The 25,873-nt window shown below is 37.0% G+C and overlaps 1 protein-coding gene across 3 annotated transcripts in view; it reads right to left on the bottom strand.

The window, feature by feature from the left end:
* Positions 1-25,873, bottom strand: part of Kifap3 (kinesin associated protein 3) — a 123,738-nt gene that overhangs the window by 5,953 nt on the left and 91,912 nt on the right. For 2 of the 3 annotated variants that reach the window (XM_034513065.2, XM_034513064.2), the window contains exon 19: positions 21,368-21,467. In XM_034513065.2, the coding sequence (XP_034368956.1) occupies positions 21,368-21,467 (100 nt within the window). Of the gene's footprint in view, positions 1-17,111; positions 17,293-21,367; positions 21,468-25,873 lie in introns of those variants that run through there. The other variant, XM_076941499.1, reaches the window with a different exon arrangement.

Raw genomic sequence — 25,873 nt, 5'->3', positions numbered from 1 at the left:
GTGAGCTCAAACACACAGAAAACATTTGCCAGGGAGTTTATCTGCCCAACATGAAGAAATAAGAGCCTTTATGCCTGGAGCCTTGTAAACAACAGTCAGCAAATTGTTAACAGTTCACAAGAAACAGTCCACAGTGTGCGCACACCTGCGGAGGCCAAAAAACCACGTGTGGAAATAATGCACCTCTTTCTTTCCATCTGTGGTCCTAAGACTGAACTGAGTTTGTGAGGTTTGGCAGCAACTGCCGACAGCCATGGGGCATCTTGTTGGCCTACCTTTGGTAGCTTTTGAAATGAAACTTTAGCTGCAAAACTTTACTAGATTCAAACTGAGAGCTAAGGCTGGGATTTTAAAACTGGCTGAAAGTTTTAATAACTACAGATAATCTGAATGAAAGAACCTTCCCCAGGAGTATAGTTCATGGCGAAGGCATTCCATGGGACTAAGTCAGACAGGTTAGGAGGCTAGTTACTTTAATAGTTAGGAAATGCCATGTTTTTAAAATTCCTGCTGTAGGAAAAGAAATGTCACCCAAGCAAATAATACCCAACAAGATCTTTCAACTGGCATTTGAATGTAATTTACAAACTAGCCACTAGATGGTGAGCTTGTCTTACCACTGTACACAGAGCGCACCACTAAGTTTTAAAACAAAGCTAATTGAATTTAAACTGTATTTAACAGTGATGGAGTGCAGTTTTGCTTCTTTAGATAACTAATGTCTTCAATTTTATACGTGTGAAATAATTTAGTTCACACAAAATAGGAAACACCTGTCATTGAATGTAAAATCTGTGACTGTGGGGCTTAAGCTGATTGTCTTTGGCACTAACATTTTTTCTCTTTTTTTTTTTTTGTGACAGTGTTTCAGGATGTAGCTCTGGCTGTCTTGGAACTCACTATGTAGATCAGGCTGGCCTTGAACTCACAGAGATCTGCCTACCTCTGCCTCCCAAATGCTGGAATTAAAGGTGCAAGCCACTATGCCTAGCTAGCTTGCGACTGAAAATTTAACCTGCACATTAAAGTACTATTTTTACTGCATAGTTTGAAAACCGTCATGGAACCAACATCAAAAACATACATTTTTTTAAAAAATAAGTTTAACTGTAAGACACACATATTTTAGATTTCTCTAAGGTCTTAATTTTTGTTTTAAAATTGTATCATTGAGAAAATAAAATCCAAGAATATAATTATGCAGTTTTTTAATTAGTTTGGCATATGTGTACACACACACACACACACACACACAGAGTTTAGCTATAATTTTATATTTACTGTTATGTGTTTACATTTACATTTATTGTGTGTTGTATACACATAATTATACTTTGCCTTTTATTATTAACAAAGTAAAACATAAATAATACTTGGGAGGTGTCTTTGTTTTCTTTATGTGTATATCTGTGTATGCCATGTGTGTGCAGGTTCATTCAGAGACCAGAAGCCAGTGCTGCATTCCCAGAGTGAGAGTCAGATGCAGCTGTGGCCTGCCTGACATGGGAGCTGGAAACCGACTCAGGTCCTTCGGAGGAGTAGAAATTGCTCTTCATCACTTGGCCAGCTTTCCAGCCCCATAAATATTTTTTTTTTTAAATGAAATCTTTTTTTTTTTTTTTCAAAAAAGGGGGCAAATTATGTAAGTACTGGGAAGCTGTATTTAAGTCATTCATCTGGGATTCATTAAAGGTTTTGTTAATGCCATCTGTCAGCTGTAAGGGGAAAACACTGGGGGCAGATTCATTCAGTTAGTGACTAGCTGAGGCTTCAGATAAAAACGAATGCACACCAATGGAGGGGGCATGTGTAAGAAGTGTCCTTTATGTATTCCAATCGGTAATGAATTCTACTTGACTGGTTCTCCTCTAATCTCAATTAATACTTGTCTTCATCCACACTCTGCAGTGTGGTGAGCAGACTCATGGGGAAGATAAGGAACACCTCTGAGCAAACAGTACCATAGCCACTTCTGGGAGTCCAGACTGCACAGCGCACAGTGCAGGGAGACAGAAATGAAGGGACTTAGAGACCTGTCTTCTTATCATCAAATGAGAGAGAATTAGATGCTCTTATTCCACCAGCTCAGAGTAATGGCTAACACTGTCAATCATGAAGGAAGTCACAAGCATTTCCATACTTGGAAGTGGTTTCTGAATTTGTGTCTTTTTTTCTTTTTAAAATCTGCACATTAAGAGCCCTTTCTCACTAGGCTCATCTTCCATCTTACTAGAAATTCTATTCTTGTTTTATCTTTTCTGGACATTCAAGAAAAATACTTAAAAATTTTGTTTTGTTTGATTTAAGACTGGCTTTCCAAAGAGAACAACAGCTTGACAAAAAAAAAACAAAAACAAAAACAAAAACAAAAAAACAAAAAAAAACCTGCAGCTAATAAATGGTACTTTCCATTTCTTTATTTGGAGTGTTTAATGCAACTTGTCACATATGAGTATCAGGTTGAAGGGAGAAGTCACCTAAGCCTGTAATGGTCTCTGACTTCTAGAGACGTCCTTTAGTTAGGGCATAGCATCTAGGTCTCTGACTACATGTCTTCAATTGTGCATGAGAACTTCTTGAAGCTACTGGTGGGTTCTATACTGTCAAGTGATGCCTCCCATCCCAGCACTTACAGATGGCTTAAGTGACTTCTACATCAATAAACGGAGTCATTAGCACCTCTTTTAAATAACTGTCTGTTACTGGTTCGACATTATATAATCTGCCATAATGTCTTTGTTCTTTTTAAAGGCACAAAAGTTACTGTTAGAGGTTTCAAGTAGAGAGCATCGCCTTGGTAGCAATGTTTTCTCAGTGACAGATCAACCACACTGTCTGGTACTGAGTGAGTTAAATGTGAACACCCAAACTAATTACTGTGTAATGCTAACCTTAGTTGCTGGTTCATTTTGAAACGCTTTAAAATATGAACTGTGTGTTTTACCCCTCTGCACTCTCTTAATGATTTGTTTTTTTAGACTGAAATCACTTCCAGCCATCAGCTATGCTCTTGGTCTCTACACATGCACTTTTCCAAGCACAAATATTTCTTTTTCCTATTGGTCTGCCAGCCCTGTCAGAGCAAATTTCACTTTAAACTAAATGCTATGATACTTAAAACCTCTTGGATTACTTGGGCTGCTAGTGTGATCTATGACCTTCCAAGAATGACAGCTGAACTTTCCAATTTGCTTATACTGCTCGGGGAGCTAGAAAGCACATGCCAAAAGGAAAGTGTTTTCGATGTTTGAACAGAGAGCAAAGTTCTTGTTGGAGGTGGGGGCAGGAGACTATTAGGTACTGAAGAATACTAATAAGAAATGAAAAGAAACTAAACATGCTGTAAAGTCAAATACCTTGAACACAACCCACAGTTAGCACAGGAGCACTAGCATGCTCTAGCTGCACTGACTGGTTAAAACGTAAATAACCATATTTAGTTACTGTAATTTAAGCACCAAGTAGAGTTCCAGTTAGACTACATTATTGAATGAGTAAGTCCTAGAAATGGAAAAGAATCTCAAATCACCCTGATTAATACAAAATAACAGGCTATATCAATTTTTCCCTTTTCTTTATAAAAGAGAGATTTGATATTTGAAACCCGTCCGAGGTAATGCAGCCATCTAGCAGGGATGGTATCCCTGCTAAGAGACTTCTTGTCTCTCTTAAGTGAAAACATGTTATTAACTTCCTGTAAAACTCCTTAAAACTCCCTAAAACAATAAATATAGTTTGGGAAATTTTTAATATAGTTTTGAAACTATTCTCTCTATACATAAGACATAGACAGATATGAATCTTTAAAAAAACTAAATTGTCATAAAATAAGATGTTTAACATAAAGCTTCCAACTTATCTGAGACTGTTCACCAATTTCTTTCACTTATTTTGTTAAATAATAGACACCTCATGTCAGTGATAAAATCGTAAACAGGTTTGTCAGTAAAGACTTTTTGGAAGATGAATTAAACTAATAGTTCTTGAAACTTATGAACTGAAATATGTAGATTACAAAAACTATAGCTAAACTCATTAAAAATCTATGTTGAAAGAGCTAAGCAAGGACATCTGAAAATTTGATTATAAGTATATTTTAGTATATTTTAGGTTGTAAATATATGAAAAAGCATTTTTGCCGACTTAGGCTATTTTAAAATTTGTGTTGGGCAGTATGACTGCTACTCTAAAGTTGCTAAGTCAGCCACCTCAGCAGTAAGTACAGGTAGATGCCAGATAAATGCTTCAGAGTGCGGACTCCAGCCAGCATCAAAGCAAACTCTGCATTTACTCTAGAGGCCTGCTTAGCTTTACAAAGTAGAGCTCAATCCATTTTCTACCCACATTTAAGTTAACTACAGATTGTTTGGTCACAGGTCTTCTGATAATACAACAGGACATGACTGTTCTGTCTTCAAAGTGCAGGGCTAAGGAAGCACTGTTCTTATGTCAGGCAGATGGAGTGGAGACAAGAATGTGGAAGCAAGGATTTCTTATGGACACCCACAACCGTACCTTGAATTGTTCTCAAAGGGTTATGGAGACACTGCAGAATTTTTTTTCTATTAGCGATGTACATGGCATTTCCCTTTATTTAAAGTACTGGTAATTGAATTTACTGAATTTAGTGAAACTGACGTGGAAACAAACTGGCAATTCCTCAGCTTTATTAAAGCTAATGAGGGGCAGTGACATCAAAGTAAGAATGTGCGGGAAGGACTGCTGCCTTTCTGTAAGTCTGTCAGTTCTGTCTTTGTGGAGTACTGACTATCTATCTCTTTTATTCAGATGAGTCCAGTTTCAAGTGTCTTCCATGTATAACCCATTCTTAGGTATATATTTGGCACTGTTTATATCTGGATTATAACTGTCACCTTATATGGGATAATAAGGATGCATCCAGAAATGCTTGGGAAACTCTGGCTCCTACATACGATACAGTAACAGTGAAGAGACAGTCCATCGCACGTGGCATGCCTCTTGCACATGCTTTCTGTTTGCCTTTACAAGGCTTCTGCATAAGTCATGGAGATTTATGCCTATGCAGAGGCATGTTAATTATTGTTGTAGTAAAATAATGTCAGGGCCAATCAGCCCTTCCTCTTGCCACAGCAAGAGTGGACTGCTTATGTAAACTGGTTAACTCAATCAAACACTCAGATTCTACGTCATGATAATGAAAATGTAGAACACCTTTAGGAACAGTGAGGGCAATGTCTTACTTCATATCCCAGGAGCCAGCTCATGTTAAAGGAGGATTTTAGCCATTTATGCAATCTACTTCTCACTCTGTACACCTCCCTGTGCTCAGGAGACTGATAGTGATCGTTTCTTCAGTCAGAAGCACAGGACATGAAAACACTTAGGGTGTAATATTTTATTCTGTGGTTTCTACTGCCTTTGGTGCTGTAGAAAAGCCTGAGAATCTAGTACTTACATGTAAGTTGGGGAGATATGAGAAATTCTCATGTGAGGGGATGTGCTCTAACCGTCTGTATTTCACATGGACATGTGTCCATGGAGGCAGACCTACATTTGTTGCTCCAAGTTTTAGGGCCAGGAACATAGTGACTCCATTTAAATAACTCTAATCCCTACTTGTTGACGATAAATAACACTGCCTTTTCCCAAGTGTTGGAAGAAAAAGGCAAACACAGTTTTTTTTCTCCATAGAGAGAAGGAAGTAAATATAAAAATTGCATTCTATCTATAAAATCCTTGACCCCAGAAAAAAATACACATACATACACAAACACACACACACAAATATATATTTTCCTGTTAAACATCCAAATAAACACTAAAATGGAAAGAATTCCTAAAATAGTGGGATACACCAATTTTAGATACAATTTCTTCCAAGGCTAAACAAAGAAATTATGGGTGTGTGTGATTACCATTCATTATTTGAGACAGAACACTGACTATGTTCACAAAATAACTGATATGTTTCTATTCAAGAGTACTAAAAACTTAAACTAAGAGCTTAAAGAGCAAGAAAGCTTTTATTTAAAACAGAAATTGTATGTGTGTGTGTGTTTACACATGAGACTAGCTTTAATGGAAGCATAAAGATTAAAACTTACTCTCCTCAAGCAAAACCATACTGCAGTATTTGAAACACTTTATTACAGAGTGTCAACCTTGTCCCTCTGAAGTGGGTCTAAATTTTATCTTATTTATGGAGGTCTGAGCATGCTACCTTCTGTTTCCACTGGACAAGAATACAGACTTCACTTTATCTTTCTAACTACAGACAACATTTCTAAATGACTATCAGCTCTAGTGTATTCTGCTTCTTTCTAAGAATGAGAACCTGGCACATTCTAACTTTGTAATATAAAACTACAATAATCTAAAAATCTAAAGAGTTCTTCAGTAACTAGGTTTAACTTTCTAACTGGGCATGGTGGCTCAGGCCTGAAGTTCCAGGAAGCAGGAGGCTGCAGCACAAGAACCATGTCAGCCTACGACCTACTGTATTGTCCGAGTTCCAGCCAAGCAATCCAGTTTTTGTTTTTGCCATCTACTCCCTTTGGAATGTGCACACACACACGCGCGCGCGCACACGCACACACACACACCTATCTAAAGTGAAAAGTAAGCTTCTATTGACTAAATCTTTGCCCATAAGTTGAGAGGCATTAAAATCAGCTTTTGCATCATTCTCTTTGATACCTTGATACAGTAGCTTCCCTCAAACCTCATAATTTTCCAAATTACACTGTCTAAGACATTCTGTTCTTTCTATCTGATTCTATTCATCTTTTTTCTTTATTCTCTCATACAACACATCCTGACCACAGGTTATCCTTCCCACTCCTCCAGTCCCCTCCCCACCTCCACTCTCCCCCAGATTCACTGCTCTTCCTTTTCCCTTCAGAAAAGAGCAGGCCTCCCAGGGATAACAATTGAACATGGGCTGACAATAAGATGCAATGAGAGTAGGGACAAACCCTCATATCAAAGCTACATGAGGCTAGCCAGTAAGAGAAAAAGGGTCCTGTGGCCAGGCAAAGGAGTCAGAGATAGCTTCATTCCCACTGTTAGGAGGCTAATGAAAAACTCAAGCTGAACAACCAGCATGTATGTAGAGGGCTAAGGCAGACCCATGCAGGCTCCCTGGTTGCTGCTTCAGGCCTTCTTTTAGGCCTGATAATACTACTACCCTCAAAATATTAACACAATAAGAAAGGAAGCAAAGAATAATAAGCAAGGCGCTCAAACACATTATAAATTTTGTATCATATTGATATCTGCCCTTCAAGATCCTATCCAAATGCTTATCAATTAATCAGACCACAAACAAAAATTTAAATAAAACATTGAATGCATATCTTCACCTTGATTATATACTTACATTGTGTTCCTTTAACTTTGAATGCCATAATAGAAACTAAGTTGAAAACACTTTAGAAATCATAGAACAGTGACAACAGGGCTCTGTAGGCATGTGTGAGTTTTCCAATGTACTAATCAACTACTGGTCAAGGATAGGGCAGGACGGGATGGAGGACGACAGTGTAGAATTGGTCACTGTAGAATGTCTGCTTTTCGACCCTGGAAGCTAATGCATGTGTTTATAACATCCTTGACTATTCCACCATTTTCTAGAAATACAACTTTAAAATACATGCTGTTGTTTTGGCATGTACTTACACACTCTGAAGAGATATTCAGGGCAAACACTCCAAGGTTTGACTACATATAAAATTTATGTGAGGCCTAAATGTTTATATTGCATTTATCTTGCTGCATGAAAAATTATCTTCCAAATAAATCTTATCTCCAGAAAAATATGTATATATTTCAGACAGGGTCTCATGCAGCTTAGGCTGGCCTCCATCTCACTATGTAGTTCAGGATGACCTTGAACTCCTGATTCTTCTTACTTCCTAAGTGCTGGGAGTACTGGAGATCAAAGCCTGGGCATCTTGCCAGCACTCTGCCACAACCCTGGCACCCCTAGCAATTCTAAAAAGTTGGTTATTACGATTAACAATACTTTTAATGTGAATACTATTTCTTCCATTGTTACAGTGAAGCTATAAGGTTTCTTTAGGGTAGATGAAATCAGATGTACTACTGATATAATTTTATAGATTCTGCTTATAATTTGGAGCATTTTGAATTTCTTTTTTATATTTTCTAAGAAACTATAATAAAATATTGTAAAAGTAGCAACACAATTTCAAGTTAACATCTAATATACTATGCTATATTTACATTAATGTTGCCTTAATAGCAAGTAGTTTTTAATATACTAATTTTTTGTTTGATTTTATTACTGTAAAATTTATTTACTTTATTTTATTTTTCAATTTTCATTATTTTATTTATTTACATTCCTGTCATTGCCCTCTCCCTGAGGGTTCCCCCCCACAGTTCCTCATCCCATTCCTCCTTCCCCTTGCCTCCAAGAGGGTGCTTCCCTCACCCCGCAGGCCTCCCCCTTCCCTGGGTCTCAAGTCTCACAAGGTGGATTAAGCATATCTTCTTCCGCTGACCAAGCAATCTTCTGCTACATATGTGCCAGAGGCCATGGGCTGGCTTTCGTGTATGTTCTTGGTTGGTGGCTTATAGGATATTATGCTTACATTTGGCATAGATGAGTACTTAGAATATTTAATTTAATATGTAGATGCATGATGCAAGTATACAAAGAGTGTTAACTAGGTCTTAATCATCAAGGCTAGCATCTATCTATATAAAATAAAATAACTGAAAGACTTATCCCTTATTTGGATTACTAAAATATTTTTCCACATACAAAGCTATCTGCCAACAATTTAAAAATAGCCTATAGTGCTATATGCAGGATATATAAGACAACATATCATGGCAACATGTATCTAATACATGCTTTGCATTATACACTTGAAAGGATGACATATTAATGGTAATGGTTAAGTATAGAAGTAAAAAATTATGAAAATTCAGGTCACACTGAAAATAAACTATAACTTGGGAAGTGGAAAAAGTTCATCCGTGTTTAAAGACAGGCCTGCTGAGGAATCCAATGTGTGCCAGGTACTAAAGATACAACTTTGAACAAGACCGTCAAAGGCCTTTTCCTCTGGAGTGTGTACTGCTGAGGAAAGAGACAGATTAGCAAGGAAATGACCGATTAGAGCAGGTGGGGTGAAGAAGTTGCTTTATGAGGAAATAATACGGAGTTGAGACTTGAATGACAAAAGCCAGTTATTTAAAGTCTGATAACTACTCAAGCTAGGAAGGAAGGTGACAGAGTAGGAAGCAATTCTTCAGGGAGGAAGAGACACAGTTGGATACTTGCAGATGGGGCTGAGGAAGCAGAGGTGTCAGATGTCAGTTATCTGGAGGAATTTGCTTTTTCTTAAAGGTGCATAGAGCTGGGGCTTGACTTAACAAGACTGGGAAACCGGTTAAGTGGAACAAGTGGAACAAGAGGAGGGGAGGCAGCTGCAGCACCATGGCAACTAGTTAGGAGGCTGCAGGAGCTGAGTGATGCTGGCAGCAGCAGTTTGCATAAGAATGCTAACAGTATACACTGTGAGAAAAGTCCAAATAGCAGGGAAAGATCAAGGGAGACCCCAGAGTTTCTGACTTGACTACTTGGTGGATGGTTGTATTTCTTGTTAAGATACAAAGATTTTATATAAATGCAGCAGTTTGATAATTTTACAAGCATTTAATTAGCTATGTTAAATAGGAAGAGAGAAAAGGATTGTGTTCAGATCAATTTTTGGTAGAAAATGTAAGATGACAGATACTATTCAAGACTAATAGGATGGCCCTGTAAGCAGTGGGAATGAAAAGATGCTCTCAGATGAGGGTCTGGCTGAGGCAACCAGCATTTACAGGTAGAGAGCAGAAGGAATTATCTGCCAAAGAACAATGGGAAGGGATGAGGAGGAACTGACGAGAGATCAGAAAAGTGGCATGTTTGGAACTGAGATAAGAGAGTATTGAAAAGCAAGGCTCAGACAACTATGATGTAAGCACCAATGGGAGTTTAAAGGAGAAAAGTCTTTGCTTCAGTAACACAAGAAAACTGGAGTTTCTCCTCTCTCCTCTCCTCTCTCTCCTCTCTCCCCCCTCTCCCCCTCTCCCCCCTCCCCCTCTCCTTTCTCTCTCTCTCTCTCTCTCTCTCTCTCTCTCTCTCTCTCTCTCTCTCTCTCTCAATGCATGTATATGCATGAAGTGTGGTCAGAAGAGGTTGTCAAACCTCCTGGAACTGCAGTTACAGATGGCTGTGACCCATCACATGAGTGCTGGGCTAAGGCTAGGTCCTCTGCATGAGGAACAGAGCAACAAGTGCTCTTAACTGTGATCCATCTCTCTAGCCCCAGAACTGAAGATTTTGGAGAAATTTTGTGTGTGAGGAAATGAGCAGTAGGCAGAATGTCACTTGAGGCCAATGGACTTTTCATGGTGACAGGATGAGCCACTAGAGTGAAAAGGGTGGGGACAAAGAAGACATCTTCAGGAAGGCAGAGGACGGGGGTCCAGAGGCTTCAAAGGTCACCTCCATCATTGTAACAAGGGGAAAGAAAGAAAGATGGATAAAAGTATGAGTCTCTGGATAGACTAGATTGGGTAACCTGCTGTATTCTGCATGCATTTTAAACAGTGGCTTTATTCAGTTGTGAACAGTAAATTCACAAAGGCAGTAGCAATAGAAATTAGCACTCTGCTTCCTAAGCCTTCACTGCATGCATGTTAGTAAATGTTAACCTTCATTACTAATGATCATGTCAGGTAACAGACAGATTGTAAACCATTAATGGGGTAACCATTCAAACACTCCATCGAGAATAAAGATTACCATGGCCAGGCATCGACACCAGTATGGTTTCTAGTGCTTTGCAGTGATGTCATTGAACCTGCATTGAACTGTTCAAGTTACACAAACATGAGCTCTTTTGAGTAATTTCATTTGATTAAGATGTACTTTTTCTTTTTTAAAGAGCTACAAAAATATTTTTAAAATGTTTACTTTGTGTTGAAATGTTCTGTGGACTTTTAAAACCAGAATTTTGGCTGGGCTGAAGTTGCAAAAAGACAGTATCAATATAAATTCTAGAATAACTTAACAAGATCTTAGGCATGTTTGAAAGCAATAATTAGAAGGCAGGAAGCCATAGCTCAAAGTTCAACATTTCTATATTGTGCCTAGAACCTTCTAAAGAAGCCACAGGCAGTAAGTACTATAATTCTTTTTAAAACTTCATTCACTCTTCCTCTGTACTTCTTTCTTAAAAAATAAAAGTGTGTATGTGTGTGTGTGTGAACGTGTGTGCATATGCCATGGCATGTGTGTGGAGGAGAGCACATTGGGAGAGCTCTCTCATGCCACCCTGTGAATGGCAGGACCCAGTGCAGGCTCGCAGGCTCAGTGACGGCCGCTGGCCGCCTTGCTGGCCCTCTCTTTCAAATGCAGCAACCAACAGTTAGCATTTTCTAAAAAGTGGATCCTCTATTTCTAAGAGATCTGATTGGATGGTCTCTAATTCAGAAATATCCTCCTCATTTCTCCATCTGCTTTTAAGCACTGTTTTTACGATCAGCCGAATCAGTGGATGGGCATGACATACTAAGTGAATGGGCATTACACACTGACTCATTCCGATGTTCTCATTTTTATGAGAAGTGATTCATTCTATGGAATATGATTGTTATAACAGTAACTGTGACTTAAGTGGTAAGAAATGACAAAACTGATTTAAATTTTTTATTTTACTTAATAATATCCGTATTTTTATATATGGTCCATGAGAATACATAATAAAATGTGTTTACTTTGGCTATCATTCAGGCAACTTGCTAGCTTCTAACTGCCAATCATAACAAGTCAATAGAAAAGGTAAAAAACAAGTGAACAATGAATTTAATAAATTTACTGAATAACTGTAGTATTTATATGTATAGAGATAAAATCTTATTCACTTGATAAAATGGCTACGTGGGTTTAATAATGTTATTTTTGTTTTAAGAGTAGCTCTTATAATGTAGAAACAAAGATTTCTGAAAACTTCAAAATTTCCTTAGTGTAATGGAATTCTTTCTGTACCTGAAGTAAAAAATAATATTCTTACTCACTAAGCTAATAAGCATAAGTTTAATTTCACACTAAGTATAGAACTTAACCAAAGGAGACAGAAAGGTTCTGGTTGGTTAAGCATTTCAGTGACCAGTTTCATCTTAACACACCAAGCCCACCACTTCTCTGCTTCACCCCAGGAACATCTCTTAGTATTATTCACTTTCTAAAACTTACTTTCAGTTTTTGTCTTGCGACCATGTGACTTGGTAAAAACTAGGTCACTTGAAAAGGAAGAAAACCCAATAAACTGAATTACAAAGACAACAAGATTAAACTGGTCACACTGTCTTGTACACCCTGCTGAAACTGTACAGATAGGCAGCTGGCTGTGGCTTGGCATGTAGCAGCATGCGATCAGTAAGGAGGAGGAAATTTTATTCTCATTAACTGTTGCAGATTTACTGCAGTGAAAAAGGGCTATGTAACCCGAGATGTGACAGTACAGCAAGATCAAAGCCACGGCTAGAAACTAAATAAACCCTCTGGCTACTTCCTGCAAGGAAAATTCACTTTGGCAATGTAAAACAGAGGCCAGTTAAAAACTACTCTCAGTTTTATGAGCTGTCATAGCAGCTCAAGTGGTTTGGGCTGGCTGAGTTTAGAACATTATATTTCCTTGTTTTTGTCTTAGATACTTCTACAAGAAGGTTTATAGACTAACTCCCCACTCCAACACAACAACAAGAAACTTCTTGTAGTTAAGACTGAGCATAGTCACTAAGCTCATTAAAGCAGGCTGTCACTGGTACATTCCTTCCTCATTCATTATAACAGTATTTCACTCTCACATTTAACTTGGGAATATGGATTTACTTTTATGACTTACATCCAACCTGTATAATTCCTATTCAAACTAAATGCAAATCAGCTACACAAGCCCACATGGCTATGAATAAGGAAGCATTTGAAATGGGAATTTGCACTGTAGTAAAAAATCTACTTTCAATGATAGCAAACATCTCCTATAAGCACTTACCTATGCTTAAAAGCTTTAGATTTTCTTTTAATTCATATCCTCCTGCCTCAGCTTCCTGAATTCTGTGCATACAGATATGCACCAACACACCTGACTAAATCCACTCTCAATTGTATCTATACAGTGAACAAAGATGTGACCAGTACACGTGGAAGACCATACAAGCTTTACCAGTAGATAATCACTCTTAAATGGTGGGGATGTGTTCAATTTCCCAGCCAAGCCAGGGCTAACACCCATGTCATGTCTTTAAACACAATGCTGTGCACAGTCAATGTCTTAACATTTTTTATAGGATTCAGTTCTATTATTTTACTTGAGATTCAGTTATAGCAGTTATTTTTTCCTCCTAAACAAAAGTCTTAATAAAGTCTCAGTAATGTAGTTAGTTTCCTTTGAGAAAATCTTTGGGCTTTATACACAGCTAGTACACATTCAAAAGCTTTGCTCTGACCACCAGATAGAAACGGCACTGCCCCAGTGAGGACAGGTCCACTGCCAAGCTCTCTTGCTTCTAAATTTGTAAAGGAAAATAAATAACTGAAAACACCTTTCCAAGTAAGCACCGCGACCTCTCTAGGGTAAGACATCTTCCCAAGGTTCCAGTGATTTTTGGCTTGTATTTCTATTTTTTGGTAAAGTTTACAGTTTGCTAATGCTGATCTAATAAATCTAGCCTTAATAATCTAATAAAATCTAGCCTTAAAGGTTATAGCCCCAATTTACTAATAAAATCTAATTCAATTTTCCATGGGCAATGCAAATAATTAGTGTCTAAGCAGTGGAGGGAGCCTTTTCACCGCTAGAAAGACTCTCTCTACAAAGTGTAAATAAAAATGACAAGTAAGACAAATACTGCAAACTCACAGGGCTGTATTTAACCAGAGAAGCATCGTTAGCTGAAGAAGTAACTTGCACAAGGCATTCACTCTCTGACACTGAGACAATCTCCTTTTTTCACTGTCATCTTAATATTACTGGATTTAATCATAGAGAGAATTTAAGGTAATGAACCAATTATTTAATGAATTAATAAACTCTTTGCAGCTTGCCTTCAAGTAAATGTGAAATACTAATTTGCAAGAAAACATGTGCAAATGTATTAAAGCAAAATAGGTTTATGATTTGTTTTGCTACAAAGTGAATGCTACATCTCCCCTTTAAAAACATTTTTTTCTCAACTTCCCCAAACCAAGGTCACCAGAATTAATGTATCTCCTTGTCATCTGGATGCCGTCACCATGTGGAACAAAGGCTGTTCCTCGTACCGAGCTTAAGGGCTTTAGTTTTTATTACTGCCCAGTTCCAGTTGGTTCCCTAAAAATCTCTGACGCTTAATTTCTATTTTCACTCTGCACCTCACATACATGACTTTGATCAAATGTGACGTGTGCAGGTATGAGGTCAGAGACATTTGAGTTATTAGCCTTGGTGTACTTAGATTTTTAAAACGACTTAAACATTTTATTCTTGGAAAAGTTTTAAAGGATTCTAGGAATATTTTACCTTGAAAAAATGCAATTGGTAATATTCAGAAAGAAAAATAAAATTTCTCATAGGATTATTTCACATAAGTCTCATAACGTAAAAAACAAAACAAAACAAAACAATTGTATTAGTTCACACAACGGTAATGTCTTGTAGCCACCACCACCATTCACGCTCAGCAGCTCTAGCATCCTACAAGTTTACAAGTAGAACGATCTCTTCACTATCCTAGGTATAATTTCCTTAGTTAGATAGCTTATGAATGAGATTATTAATTTCAAGAAATTTTGTGACACATATTTCTACTCCATCAATACTCACAAAACTAGAAAGACCTTAAAATTATTCTTCTGATTTAGGCCTGGACAGCATTTACTACTGGGCTTGAGATTTTTTTTTTTTTTTTTTTTTTTTTTTTACGTAAGTTAAAAATCATTTGGATAGCTGAATATTCATAATTAATTTTTAATATATTATAAAAATTGCATAATTTGTATATTTTCAGGTAGAAGCACCATGTCTAAAACAAAGCACTTTTTAAAGTAAATGGGATACTATCCTGCCACTCAGCCTTGCTGTCATCATCTTGATAAACATACACATGTATTTATAAAGAAACTGCTTTTTAAAATTATCTTCTCATTTGTATATATGGATGTTTACCTGGGTCTGTGCATACAATGTGTGTGCCTGGTGCTCACGGGGTCAGAAATCCCTAGGAGCTAGAGTTACAGATGTTTGTGAGGCGACATGTGGGTTCTGGGAACTGAATCTCAGGTCCTCTAAACAAGCAGCTGGTGATCTTTACTGCTGAGCCATTTCTCCAGCTCGTCTTCTATATTTCTTTTAATCAAGACTTTAAAAAGTCAATTTAAAGCCAGGCAGTGGTGGTGCACGCCTTTAATCCTAGCACTTGGGAGGCAGAGGCAGGCGGATTTCTGAGTTCCAGGCCAGCCTGGTCTACAGAGTGAGTTCCAGGACAGCCAGGGCTACACAGAGAAACCCTGTCTCGAAAAACAAAACAAAACAAAAAAAAAAAAAAAAAAAAAAAAAAAGTCAATTTAAACCTACAAGCGGTCCTTTTAAACATGCCTGCAAACATTCAGAACTAAGAAGTTTTTATTTTATTTTTCAAGATTATATATTGTTTGATAATGACCTTGTCTTAAACCTGGTAAGCTAGGGCTCTGATGAAGGAGCATAAGGTAGCCTCACAGTGAAAGAAGTAAATCTTATTTGTGTACATAGAATCTAAGCCTTAGGAAAAACAATACTTGAAAAATTAAGAGGCAGATAAAGCTACTTAGTATAAAGATGTTTTCCTAGCAGGCCTCACAACCTGTGTTTAATACTTGGAGCCCGTGATGAAAGAAAAGAACTGATTCCTGCAGTTTTCCCTCTGATCTCCACACGCATGCCACGGCAGGTACAATCAATATGGAAGTGTAATTTATAGTTAAAATTAGTATAAAGTATTCTTCCATCTAGAGAAATAATTTGTTACTTCATTATGATCTTGGGACTGATCAACAATATTTCAGCTGTTATTTAATGGCTCACAAGGTAGAGGCATATATGCATTATACTTAAGTTTAAGCACAAAACAAAAAATAGTAAAATACTCCAAGAAAGAAAACAAAAGGTTGTAACTAACATACACAGAAAATGAAGGCATATGAAGCAGAGAACAGGTCATGTGTGTGCCCAGTCCACTTTGACCTCACCAAGATGGTCAGTGATGACATCATTCTACCAACCACAAAGAGCGCCAGGCTCTCTGAAAAATATTTTTCAAAGCCCCAAGGAAACTGAAGCAGACTGCATTTTTTTCCCCCCAGTTTATGAAAATTGGATTCCTATAAAAGGAAAATGGACCATTTTTACTGCAACAAAAACTGATTTGTAAAAGCTGGAAGCAGTTTAAGAATACTCCTAACATGAGGTTCTTGTTAGTCTTGAAAAGTAAGAGTTATAATAAAAAAGGTTCAAAAATATGGCATGAATACATAGTATAGAACATTAAAACAAACCCCAAACCTTGCCTTGCTCCCATTATTTTTAATTAGCTTCAATACCGAGTTGCACTTCACCCCAACCCCAGTTCAGAGCGGGGAGATTTACATTTGACACTGACTGGCAACCTCAGAGCTAATGCCTGGGAGCCCTAATGCATTTTGCATTAGCTCTAAATGTCGGGAAATCCTGGCGCCAAGAGGTTCAAACCAATAGTGACACGTGTCTAAAGCCAAGGATTTGCTGTCCAACTGCCAGTATCTATTGTATCAAACGTCCAGTCTCTGTTGTAGAATGAGATAGATGAGTTTAACAGCTCTCACTGTTTCCAATTAAACTGACTCACCATATTACAGAAATGGAGACCCTCAGACTAGAAGCACCTTTGACTTGGGCTTTAAGAAAAGCAACGATATAGATTAGGTCTTAACACTTCTTTCAATTTGACTTAGTTTCTCAGATTTTAATTCAATTATCTTTTAATTATTAAATATCATTTGAGAAAAATAGAAAAATCTGAACAATTAAAAAAAAACAAACACCAGATGTCATAGAAATTAGTAATTTATTCTTTACCTAGCAGGCACCCGGGATCAACTACTTTACAGGAATTTACTCAAATTGAAATGTTCCGATAATAAAGCCTGAAAGCCAGGGAAGCTGAGTGGCGGTGGCACGTCCCACTGCTGCAACTTGTCTCATGCTCTGTCACACGTGTCACCGTCAATCACTAAAACAGTGTTGATGAGACATTGTTACTGTTTCTACATTAATCCTTTATTCCTCTTCCCTAGATAACTTCGCTAGGCTTAGTTATCAAGACCATGATAAGGAAGCAGGGAAGAGTTGGCAGGTCATCTGGGTATTTCCCTGACTTAGGGGGAGGCTCCAGAGTCCACACTTCTCCCTTCTAGGGGTAACCAAGTTTGTCAGACTTTAAATCCAATGAGAATACTATTTGTTCATAGCCTAAGTTCTTTGTCTTTTTAACCCCAGGAGAGGTGAGAGTTAGAAGACAATAATTTCAGGTTAGTGAATGGAACATTTATGAAAATATATTTGTATATTATTTAAAGTCAGTTAATAAAATGGAAATTTTCATAATCAGCATTTCGAGCTGATGTTATTTACTGAGTTTTAAGGTTTATCTCCTAGACATCAGAAACTGAGAGCTAGCTTGTAGTTTAAAATTTAAGTATTTCCAGAATTAAAATAAATATGACAACTGAAGATTCATGATTTTCTATTGTCAAAGGAGAATCTTATCTTGGAGGAGCTGTAGGAAGGAAATGGGAGTTAACAATTCATACACAGTTTATGTATGTATGAGATTCTCAAAGAATAAATAAAAATCATCACTTAAAAAAAGAGAATTTTAAATAATAAAAACTACCTGAATAATTGAAAAAGTAAATTAAGAATAAACTTATTTAGCTAAGAATTATTTCAGAATAATAACTGCAACAGAAGGTACAAAGGCCTACGAGAAATCCTCTCTTTGCTGTAAGCCATATCTCTACTGACACATTTGAGAATCCCTTTTCATTTAATTCGTTAGCTACAAAAATTCAAAGAAATTAACAGTAAATTATGCTTCTACAAATAAAAAGAAAAAACGATATGCTTACAGGACTTAAAACTTATAAAGTTCTTAAAGATAATATTATTTTGGGAAAGTTTTTTTTTAAAGGATAAACAATTCTCAAATAAAAATAATTACAGTAAGTATATTACTCTTTTGTTTTTAAAGGAGCCTTTGGTTCATTTTCAAGGGTAAAAACATTAAGGTAGCTTCCTAACTTCATAAAAGAATATATCACAGTAGTTTTCAATAAAGAAGTTTTATGGATTTTCCCAGTTACTAAAATTTAACAGAAATAAAAAGCAAAGCAAAATACTGAAATTATAAAATATGAAACATTATCACTAAATATCTCTTAATAAAGCTATGTTGTTTTATAAACTATAATTAAAAATGATAAACTTTGTTGAATTGGTCTCAAGATTTACTGACTTATATGTTCAATTCCTCTCATTATTGGAACATTCTGAGACAGAGTCTCAGCATATGACCCTGGCTGACCTTGGACCTTCCTGTCTTATATTACTGAAGACTGGGGTCATACAAATGTCCCACACTCCTGACTACATATTTAATATTAACCAAAATGTTTAACTTAGTTGAAGTCATTGAATTACATCAAAATAAAAACAGGTCTTATTAGGGAAGTAAGGCAAGAGCTGTAGCAGTCTGCTGTATTTAGTTTGGGACCATCTATAGGACAATACTTACCATGAACTAGAAGAGACAGAACAATTACAATGGCAGAACAATTAGGTTTATAAATGATAAGCACTTTTTGTTTAAGATCATATATCCAAATCAACTTTCATTTTTAATTTACAAAAAACATTTGTACTGTGAATTGTCATATTAGTTATATATAATAATTATACAGACTCTAATTGAATAGAACTGGAATGCCAGATGCTTCAGAAAAAAAATCAAAGTCATTTTTTTAGTATTTAGTGATGGTTAGTTTTTATGTCTTGAGGCAAGGGATTTTTCAGTATGTCAACCCAGTATACTGATGAAATGATTTCTTGTGTTGTCATTGAGAGGCCACTACAGAAGATCAAACTTCACATTTCTTGAATATATCACTTAGAAAAGAGGCAGTATAAGCATAATTTAAAGAAAGCTTTGCTTTGAATTTATGTATAGAGGTAGTATTTCCATGCAGTGTACACATGAATATTAGGTCACCTCTATTGGATACTTCAATTAGCTGTGGTTTCTTTATCTGTAAAACAGATATAATTCTTGCTTTAAAGATTTAGAGTGCAATCTTAAAAAGACAGGCATTTGTAAAATAGATTATATAATAGATAGTCAATAATATTTACATCAACTATCATAATTATAATTGTATCAAGTTTATTTCAATTAATCACTGAGATAACAGTGGTCAGGAAAAGGTGATGAATGCATCACTTAAATAGATTTAGACTTTGTTACTGGTTATCCTCTGCAACCTCAAAGTAAGATGCATAAGACACCACCATGTCATTGAACATGGAGAACTGAGCTGATGTCTAACTAGACACTTCACCTCTACTGACTAGCATTCATGGTGCTGGAAAATACTTTGCAAATTACTTGAGGAAAAAAGTAATGTTACTTACCTACAAATACTGCAACCTTTAATAGCAAACTTCCTGCAAGTTATACTGGTGTACTAGAGGCACAAGTGTTACAGGAGTAATGGCCACTTTTTTTTTTTTAAATTAGATTCAAAGACCATCCATGAGCTGGAACTCATACTTTACTTGACACTGATAAAGTGGCCAAGAACCTGGGAATTGATAGTCTATAGTTCCTAGGAGAAAACCTACCTATGCTAAAGAAATTCAGCAATAAAATGAACCCTAACGATAACGATAAGTACACCACTCAACTCTTTCAAAGAAACCCTTTCTTGCAATAGATGGTAATTAACACAGACACTCACAACTGACAATGGACAGAGCAATTCACCCTCAATGGAAAGTGCTTATCAAAGGCCTCCTGTCAAGGCTCGGGGATCTTCTTGGAAGAAGAGGCAGACAGACTGTCAGAGTCAGAGGTGATGGACAACACCAAGAAAACAGCATTGTACAAAGATGACAGGGCCTGATGTACATATGAACTCACAGAACCATGACAGCATGCACAAGACCTGTACAGCTCTCTACCAACAAAACCCAGCATGGAGAAGGGGAAGTGGATACAAAGTCCAATTCTTATCCAAGAAGCTATTTGCAAGTAATACCTGCTGGGAAAGGAAAAAAGTAGTTTTCTCTAATGCAGTGTCAATAGACATATCAGCCAAACTCTATGGAAGTCCCCATACATAGGGGTAGTCGGCCTACACAAAACAGTCATATTTTCTGTGTGTGTGTGTGAGTATATTGTTTCATTTTATTATTTTTTCTTATTAAATTTTTATTTGTTCTTTTAACTTTTGCTTTTTTTAGAGAGTGAGAAAACATAAAGTTGTTATAGAAAAATATGATCAAAATACATTCTATAAAAAATATTTCACAGATAAATAAATATAGCCTATGTTACTAGACATAGGGTTTTAAAAATAGAAGCTAAATCAGTAATTTAAACAAAAAACACTTTAGGGAAAATAAGATTATACGTATTCAGTTGCTAGTTCAGTGTGAAATTCCAATGGTCAGTTGGAATGAAAGCACAAGGAGGAAAACGCTTTCTACACGTTCTGGCAACAGTTTAAACAATCTGTAAGAACATTAGTAATGAAGCTGGATGCTGCTACAGTCAACTTCGTTACAATTATAAAATTGTATATAATTCGTTATAATTATAAAATTTATAATTATAAAATTATAAATTATTAAAGTATTGTGAGATACTATTTTCCTTATAAGTTTTGCTTACTGCTAACCCTACAATTATAAAAGTCTTCTACTAATCAAAATAGCAACTTTTCAACAAGGCAGTATATGAGTGTTGTTAAACCATATGCCATGTGCTTTTGTATTTGTTTTGGATACACTAGGAAATAATCTGTGTTCATTAAATTGAAAACTGTTGTCTTTTTCAAAAAACATTTTCTAAAGCAATGAACCATTACCTTTTAATAAAGTAACTAAAAAAAATGACCATTTTCCTGAAGAGATGAAAATTACCCTCTTTGTAATGACAAAGGCAGAGAAATGGCAGACTGAAGAAAACTCTAGCTTTTAAAAAACAAAGGAGATGTCACTCCTGAGTTCTTTTTTGGAACATTGCTTACCTGCCAGGAAATGAGTGCTGCCCAACCACATCTCCATTCTGGAGGTGAAAATCATTGAAGAAGTCTGGACTTATGGCTCCTTCAGAGGTAATCAGTCCATCTACAGAGAGCCAAAGCAGCGATTAGTGAAACACATTTAAAGGGAGTAAAATAAAAATTATCCTATTGAGCAACACATTAGAAACCTGCTGAGTCTGGAAATAAAAATGTCCGAAGGTCATGCTGTTTTCCCTGGAGTATGCATCGGAGGTCATACATACACAAGTGGTCAGTAAGATTTATCACAATAATACAGAAGTCACTGAGTGCTAGGTAATGACAGTGCAATCAGGAACAAGACAGGCTGCCCTGCAGGTAATTACAGAAGTGTGGACAAGAAAAGAACAAAAGAGGAGAAAGGCATCAGTTGTGGTAGGGAGAAGAGAGATGGTTCAGGCTAATGAAAGGTTATGAATAAAGGCAAAGGAGGCATGGGGCACCACAGTGCTGGTAAAGAGCAACACTTCAGCATGTTTCTCATTTTATATTCAGATATCTTCATTTATATATCACAACTGTGAATATATCAAAATTAGTTTGTTAATAAAAAACATTTGACAATTTAAATGGCAAACATTAAAACACACAAACTTGTTATCATATATATATATATATATATATATATATATATATATATATATATATATAATACTTTATACATCCCGTGGTCTCAAACAAGATGGACATATTTTCTGAAAACTTGCTCTCCATTAGTTATTAATTATGATTTAGCTATGTTGTCATGCTGTCAGATACACGTGATTCCCTGAGGAGCTCTACACTGCTATGTGGTTTGAGAGCTCTGTTTGTGCTTTAAGTATTTATCCCTCTAAGTCTGTCGGTTTTTAAAAAACGAGTTAAGAGTTGTATTACTTTCTCTCAGTTTTCCCAAGACTTTAAACAGGCTGCTATTTGATGTAGAAGAATAATAATTACTGGACACTAAGAGATCTGTATTATGGCTTCAGGGATGTTCTAAGCCTAAAACAAACCATTTAGTATATGCCTTTTGACTAACTATTTGAATGGATTTGAGGACTTTGAGTTTCCTGTGCTGGATTACTCAATCTAGACATAAATACTGGCTAGTCATACTGACCAGACTAATAGAAACATGACAAACAACTGGCAAATTATTTAGTCACCAAATGATTATTTTGTACATAACACCTGTATAATAATAGTGTGATCCAAAAATATACACAATAAATACATATTATTCCTTTTGAAAGAATTTCTTTCTGGATACACAAAATAATTTATTTATAAATACTATACAATAGTAGATATATGTATCCAAATCAATTCTTCATAGAGATAGAAAGAGCAATTTACAAATTCATTTGGAATAACAAAAAACCTAGGATAGCGAGAACTATTCTCAACAATAAAAGAACCTCTGGAGGAATCACCATTCCGGACCTCAAACTGTACTACAGAGCAGTAGTGATAAAAACTGCTTGGTATTGGTACAGAGATAGAAAGGACGATCAATGGAACAGAATTGAAGACCCAGAAATGAACCCGCATACCTATGGACACTTGATATTTGACAAGGGAGCTAAATTCATCCAGTGGAAAAAGGACAGCATTTTCAACAAGTGGTGCTGGCTCAACTGGAGGTCAACATGTAGAAGAATGCAAATTAACCCATTCTTATCTCCTTGCACAAAGCTCAACTCCAAGTGGATAAAGGACCTTCACATAAAGCCAGGTACACTGAAAATATTAGAAGAGAAGTTGGGGAAGACCCTCGGATACCTAGGCACAGGGGAAAAGTTCCTGAACAGAACACCAATGGCTTATGCTCTAAGATCAAGAGTCGACAAATGGGACCTCATCAAATTGCAAAGCTTCTGTAAGGCAAAGGACACTGTCAACAAGACAAAACGGCAACCAACAGATTGGGAAAAGATCATTACCAATCCTACATCTGATAGGGGGCTAATATCTAATATTTACAAAGAACTCAAGAAATTAGACGCCAAACAACAAAATAACCCCATTAAAAATGGGGTACAGAGCTAAACAAAGAATTCTCAACTGAGGAAACTCGAATGGCCGAGAAGCACCTTAAGAAATGCTCAACATCCTTAGTCATCAGGGAAATGCAAATCAAAACAACACTGAGATACCACCTCACACCAGTCAGAATGGCTAAGATCAAAAACTCAGGTGATAGTAGATGCTGGCGAGGATGTGAAGAAAGAGGAACACTCCTGCATTGTTGGTGGGGTTGCAAGCTGGTACAACCACTTTGGAAGTCAGTCTGGCGGTTCCTCAGAAAATTGGACATAGCACTACCTGAGGACCCAGCTATACCACTTCTGGGTATATACCCAGAAAATGCCTCAACAAATAACAAAGACATATGCTCCACTATGTTCATAGCAGCCCTATTTATAATAGCCAGAAGCTGGAAAGAACCCAGATGCCCTTCAACAGAGGAATGGATACAAAAAATGTGGTACATTTATTTACACAATGGAATATTACTCAGCTATTAAAAATAATGAATTCGAGAAATTCTTAGGTAAATGGATGGATCTAGAAAATATCATCCTGAGTGAGGTAACCCAATCACAAAAGAACACACATGGTATTTACTCACTGATAAGCGGAGATTAGCCCAAAAGTTTGAAACAACAAAGATTCAACTACCAGACGACACGAAGCTCATGAAGAAAGAACAAGTGAGGATGCCTAGGTCTTTCTTAGAAGGAGTAACTAAATAACCAAGGGAGCAAATATGGAGACAAAGTGTGGTCAGAATCTGAAGGGGGGGTTGTAGGGAGACCATTGTGTCTGGGTATTCATTCCATAGGCAGTCACCAAAAATAGACGCTGATAGGGATGTCAGGATGGGAAAGCTGACAGCAGCCTGATAAGGCTGTCTCCTTAGAGGTCTCTCAGAGTCGGACATACCCAGAGACAGATACCCACAGCTATCCATTAATCTGATCAAAGTTCCCAATGGAGGAGTTAGAGAGTAAATTGAAGGAACCGTGAACCATAAGGGCTGGTGGCCCTGTGAGGAGAGCAAGAATACCAACCAGCCAGAGCTCCCCAGGGTCTAAACCACCAGCCCAGGAGCACATAGGGAGAGACACATGACTCCAGCTGTATATGTAGGGGAGGATGGCCCTGTTGGGCATAGGTGGGAGACAAGATCATTGGTACCCTGAAGGCTGAGCACTGAGGGGGGGGGAATCTGAGGGTGGGGAGGGAGGCTGGGGGTAGGTGGGTAAACACCTTCATAGAGGCAGGAGGAGGGGGGATGGGATAAGGGGTTCCTGGGTGGTGGGGGAAATATGGTAAGGGGATAAAATTTGAAATGTAAATATTATATCCAATAAAAGAGGGGAAAAATAGAAAAGCGGTTAGAACCAACATTCTTAATAAAATGTCAGCCCTCTTTAAAAAAAAAAAACTATCTTGATACTAAAATTTGTTTTGAGAATTGTATATTGCAGAATGATCAGCCTTGGTGTATCTACTCAACAAGCAAGATGGGCAGACCTGCTCAAACCTCTGAGGTCCGTGAATTCCATCTGGAGGCAGCGAAGACACAGCATCAGAGGATTGTCAACTTGCTCTCCCCCCCCACTCCTCTTCTAATATCTCAACGCCCATAATCAGCTTGAAGAAGCTAATGATGAGTCAGCACCCCTATTCCCTGGGCATGGGGACTAAGGTGGTAAATGTTGGGCTGTCTCCCTAGGGAAAAGTAGTGGTTTTGTCGGAATAGAGAGGATTAGCTAGGGTTTATTGCATAGCCATAACCTATTAGTAGAAATCTGTATAATTAATATCAAGATGAAGATATAAATTCTTAAATGGCACCAATTTACTTTGTTTACAAATTTTAAGGTTTTCATTGGCATGAGCTTCTTAGTGATATAAGAGTGAGATGAATATTGTTACTCTCATAGGCATTGTACCAGTATAACACACTTAGGAATACAAAGCTTAGACCCAGTCCTTCTTTAACTTTTTTAACTGATTTGAGATGGTCAGCCTGTGAGTTAAGGGACTATAGCAAATTCATGACTTGGAGTTTATTATAAGGGTGTTCTCTATGTTTTATTTAGAAATAGCTGAGTGGAGTTAACAGGCAACAGTCCAGATTACCTTACATGGATAGCTGGTTTTCAAAACATCAGAAATCCTTAGAATTGACATGACAAACATTTCAGTATTAATGTTCATTTTCATTAGAGACCTGTCTGCTCCGGACAGCTTCCTATGTTAAATTCTAAGAAGAAATTGAGCATCCTTGGAGTTACTCCAGTTGTGGTGAGACAGCCACTAGGCAAGAATTGCCACTTTCCTTCTACAGACAAATTACTGTCCAGAAAAGGACACACTTGCAGAATAGTCGACTGATTATATCTGCCTAGACAGAGTAATCAGCCCTTAATAATTCTGCAGCACTAAGGTCTGTCAGATGATCCTGGGCCAGAAGGC

Source organism: Arvicanthis niloticus, chromosome 10 (genome assembly GCF_011762505.2).
Source record: "Arvicanthis niloticus isolate mArvNil1 chromosome 10, mArvNil1.pat.X, whole genome shotgun sequence".
Taxonomy (NCBI): Eukaryota; Metazoa; Chordata; class Mammalia; order Rodentia; family Muridae; genus Arvicanthis; species Arvicanthis niloticus.
Note: the sequence above shows the minus strand (reverse complement) of the source record. Positions and strands in the feature narration are given on the sequence as shown.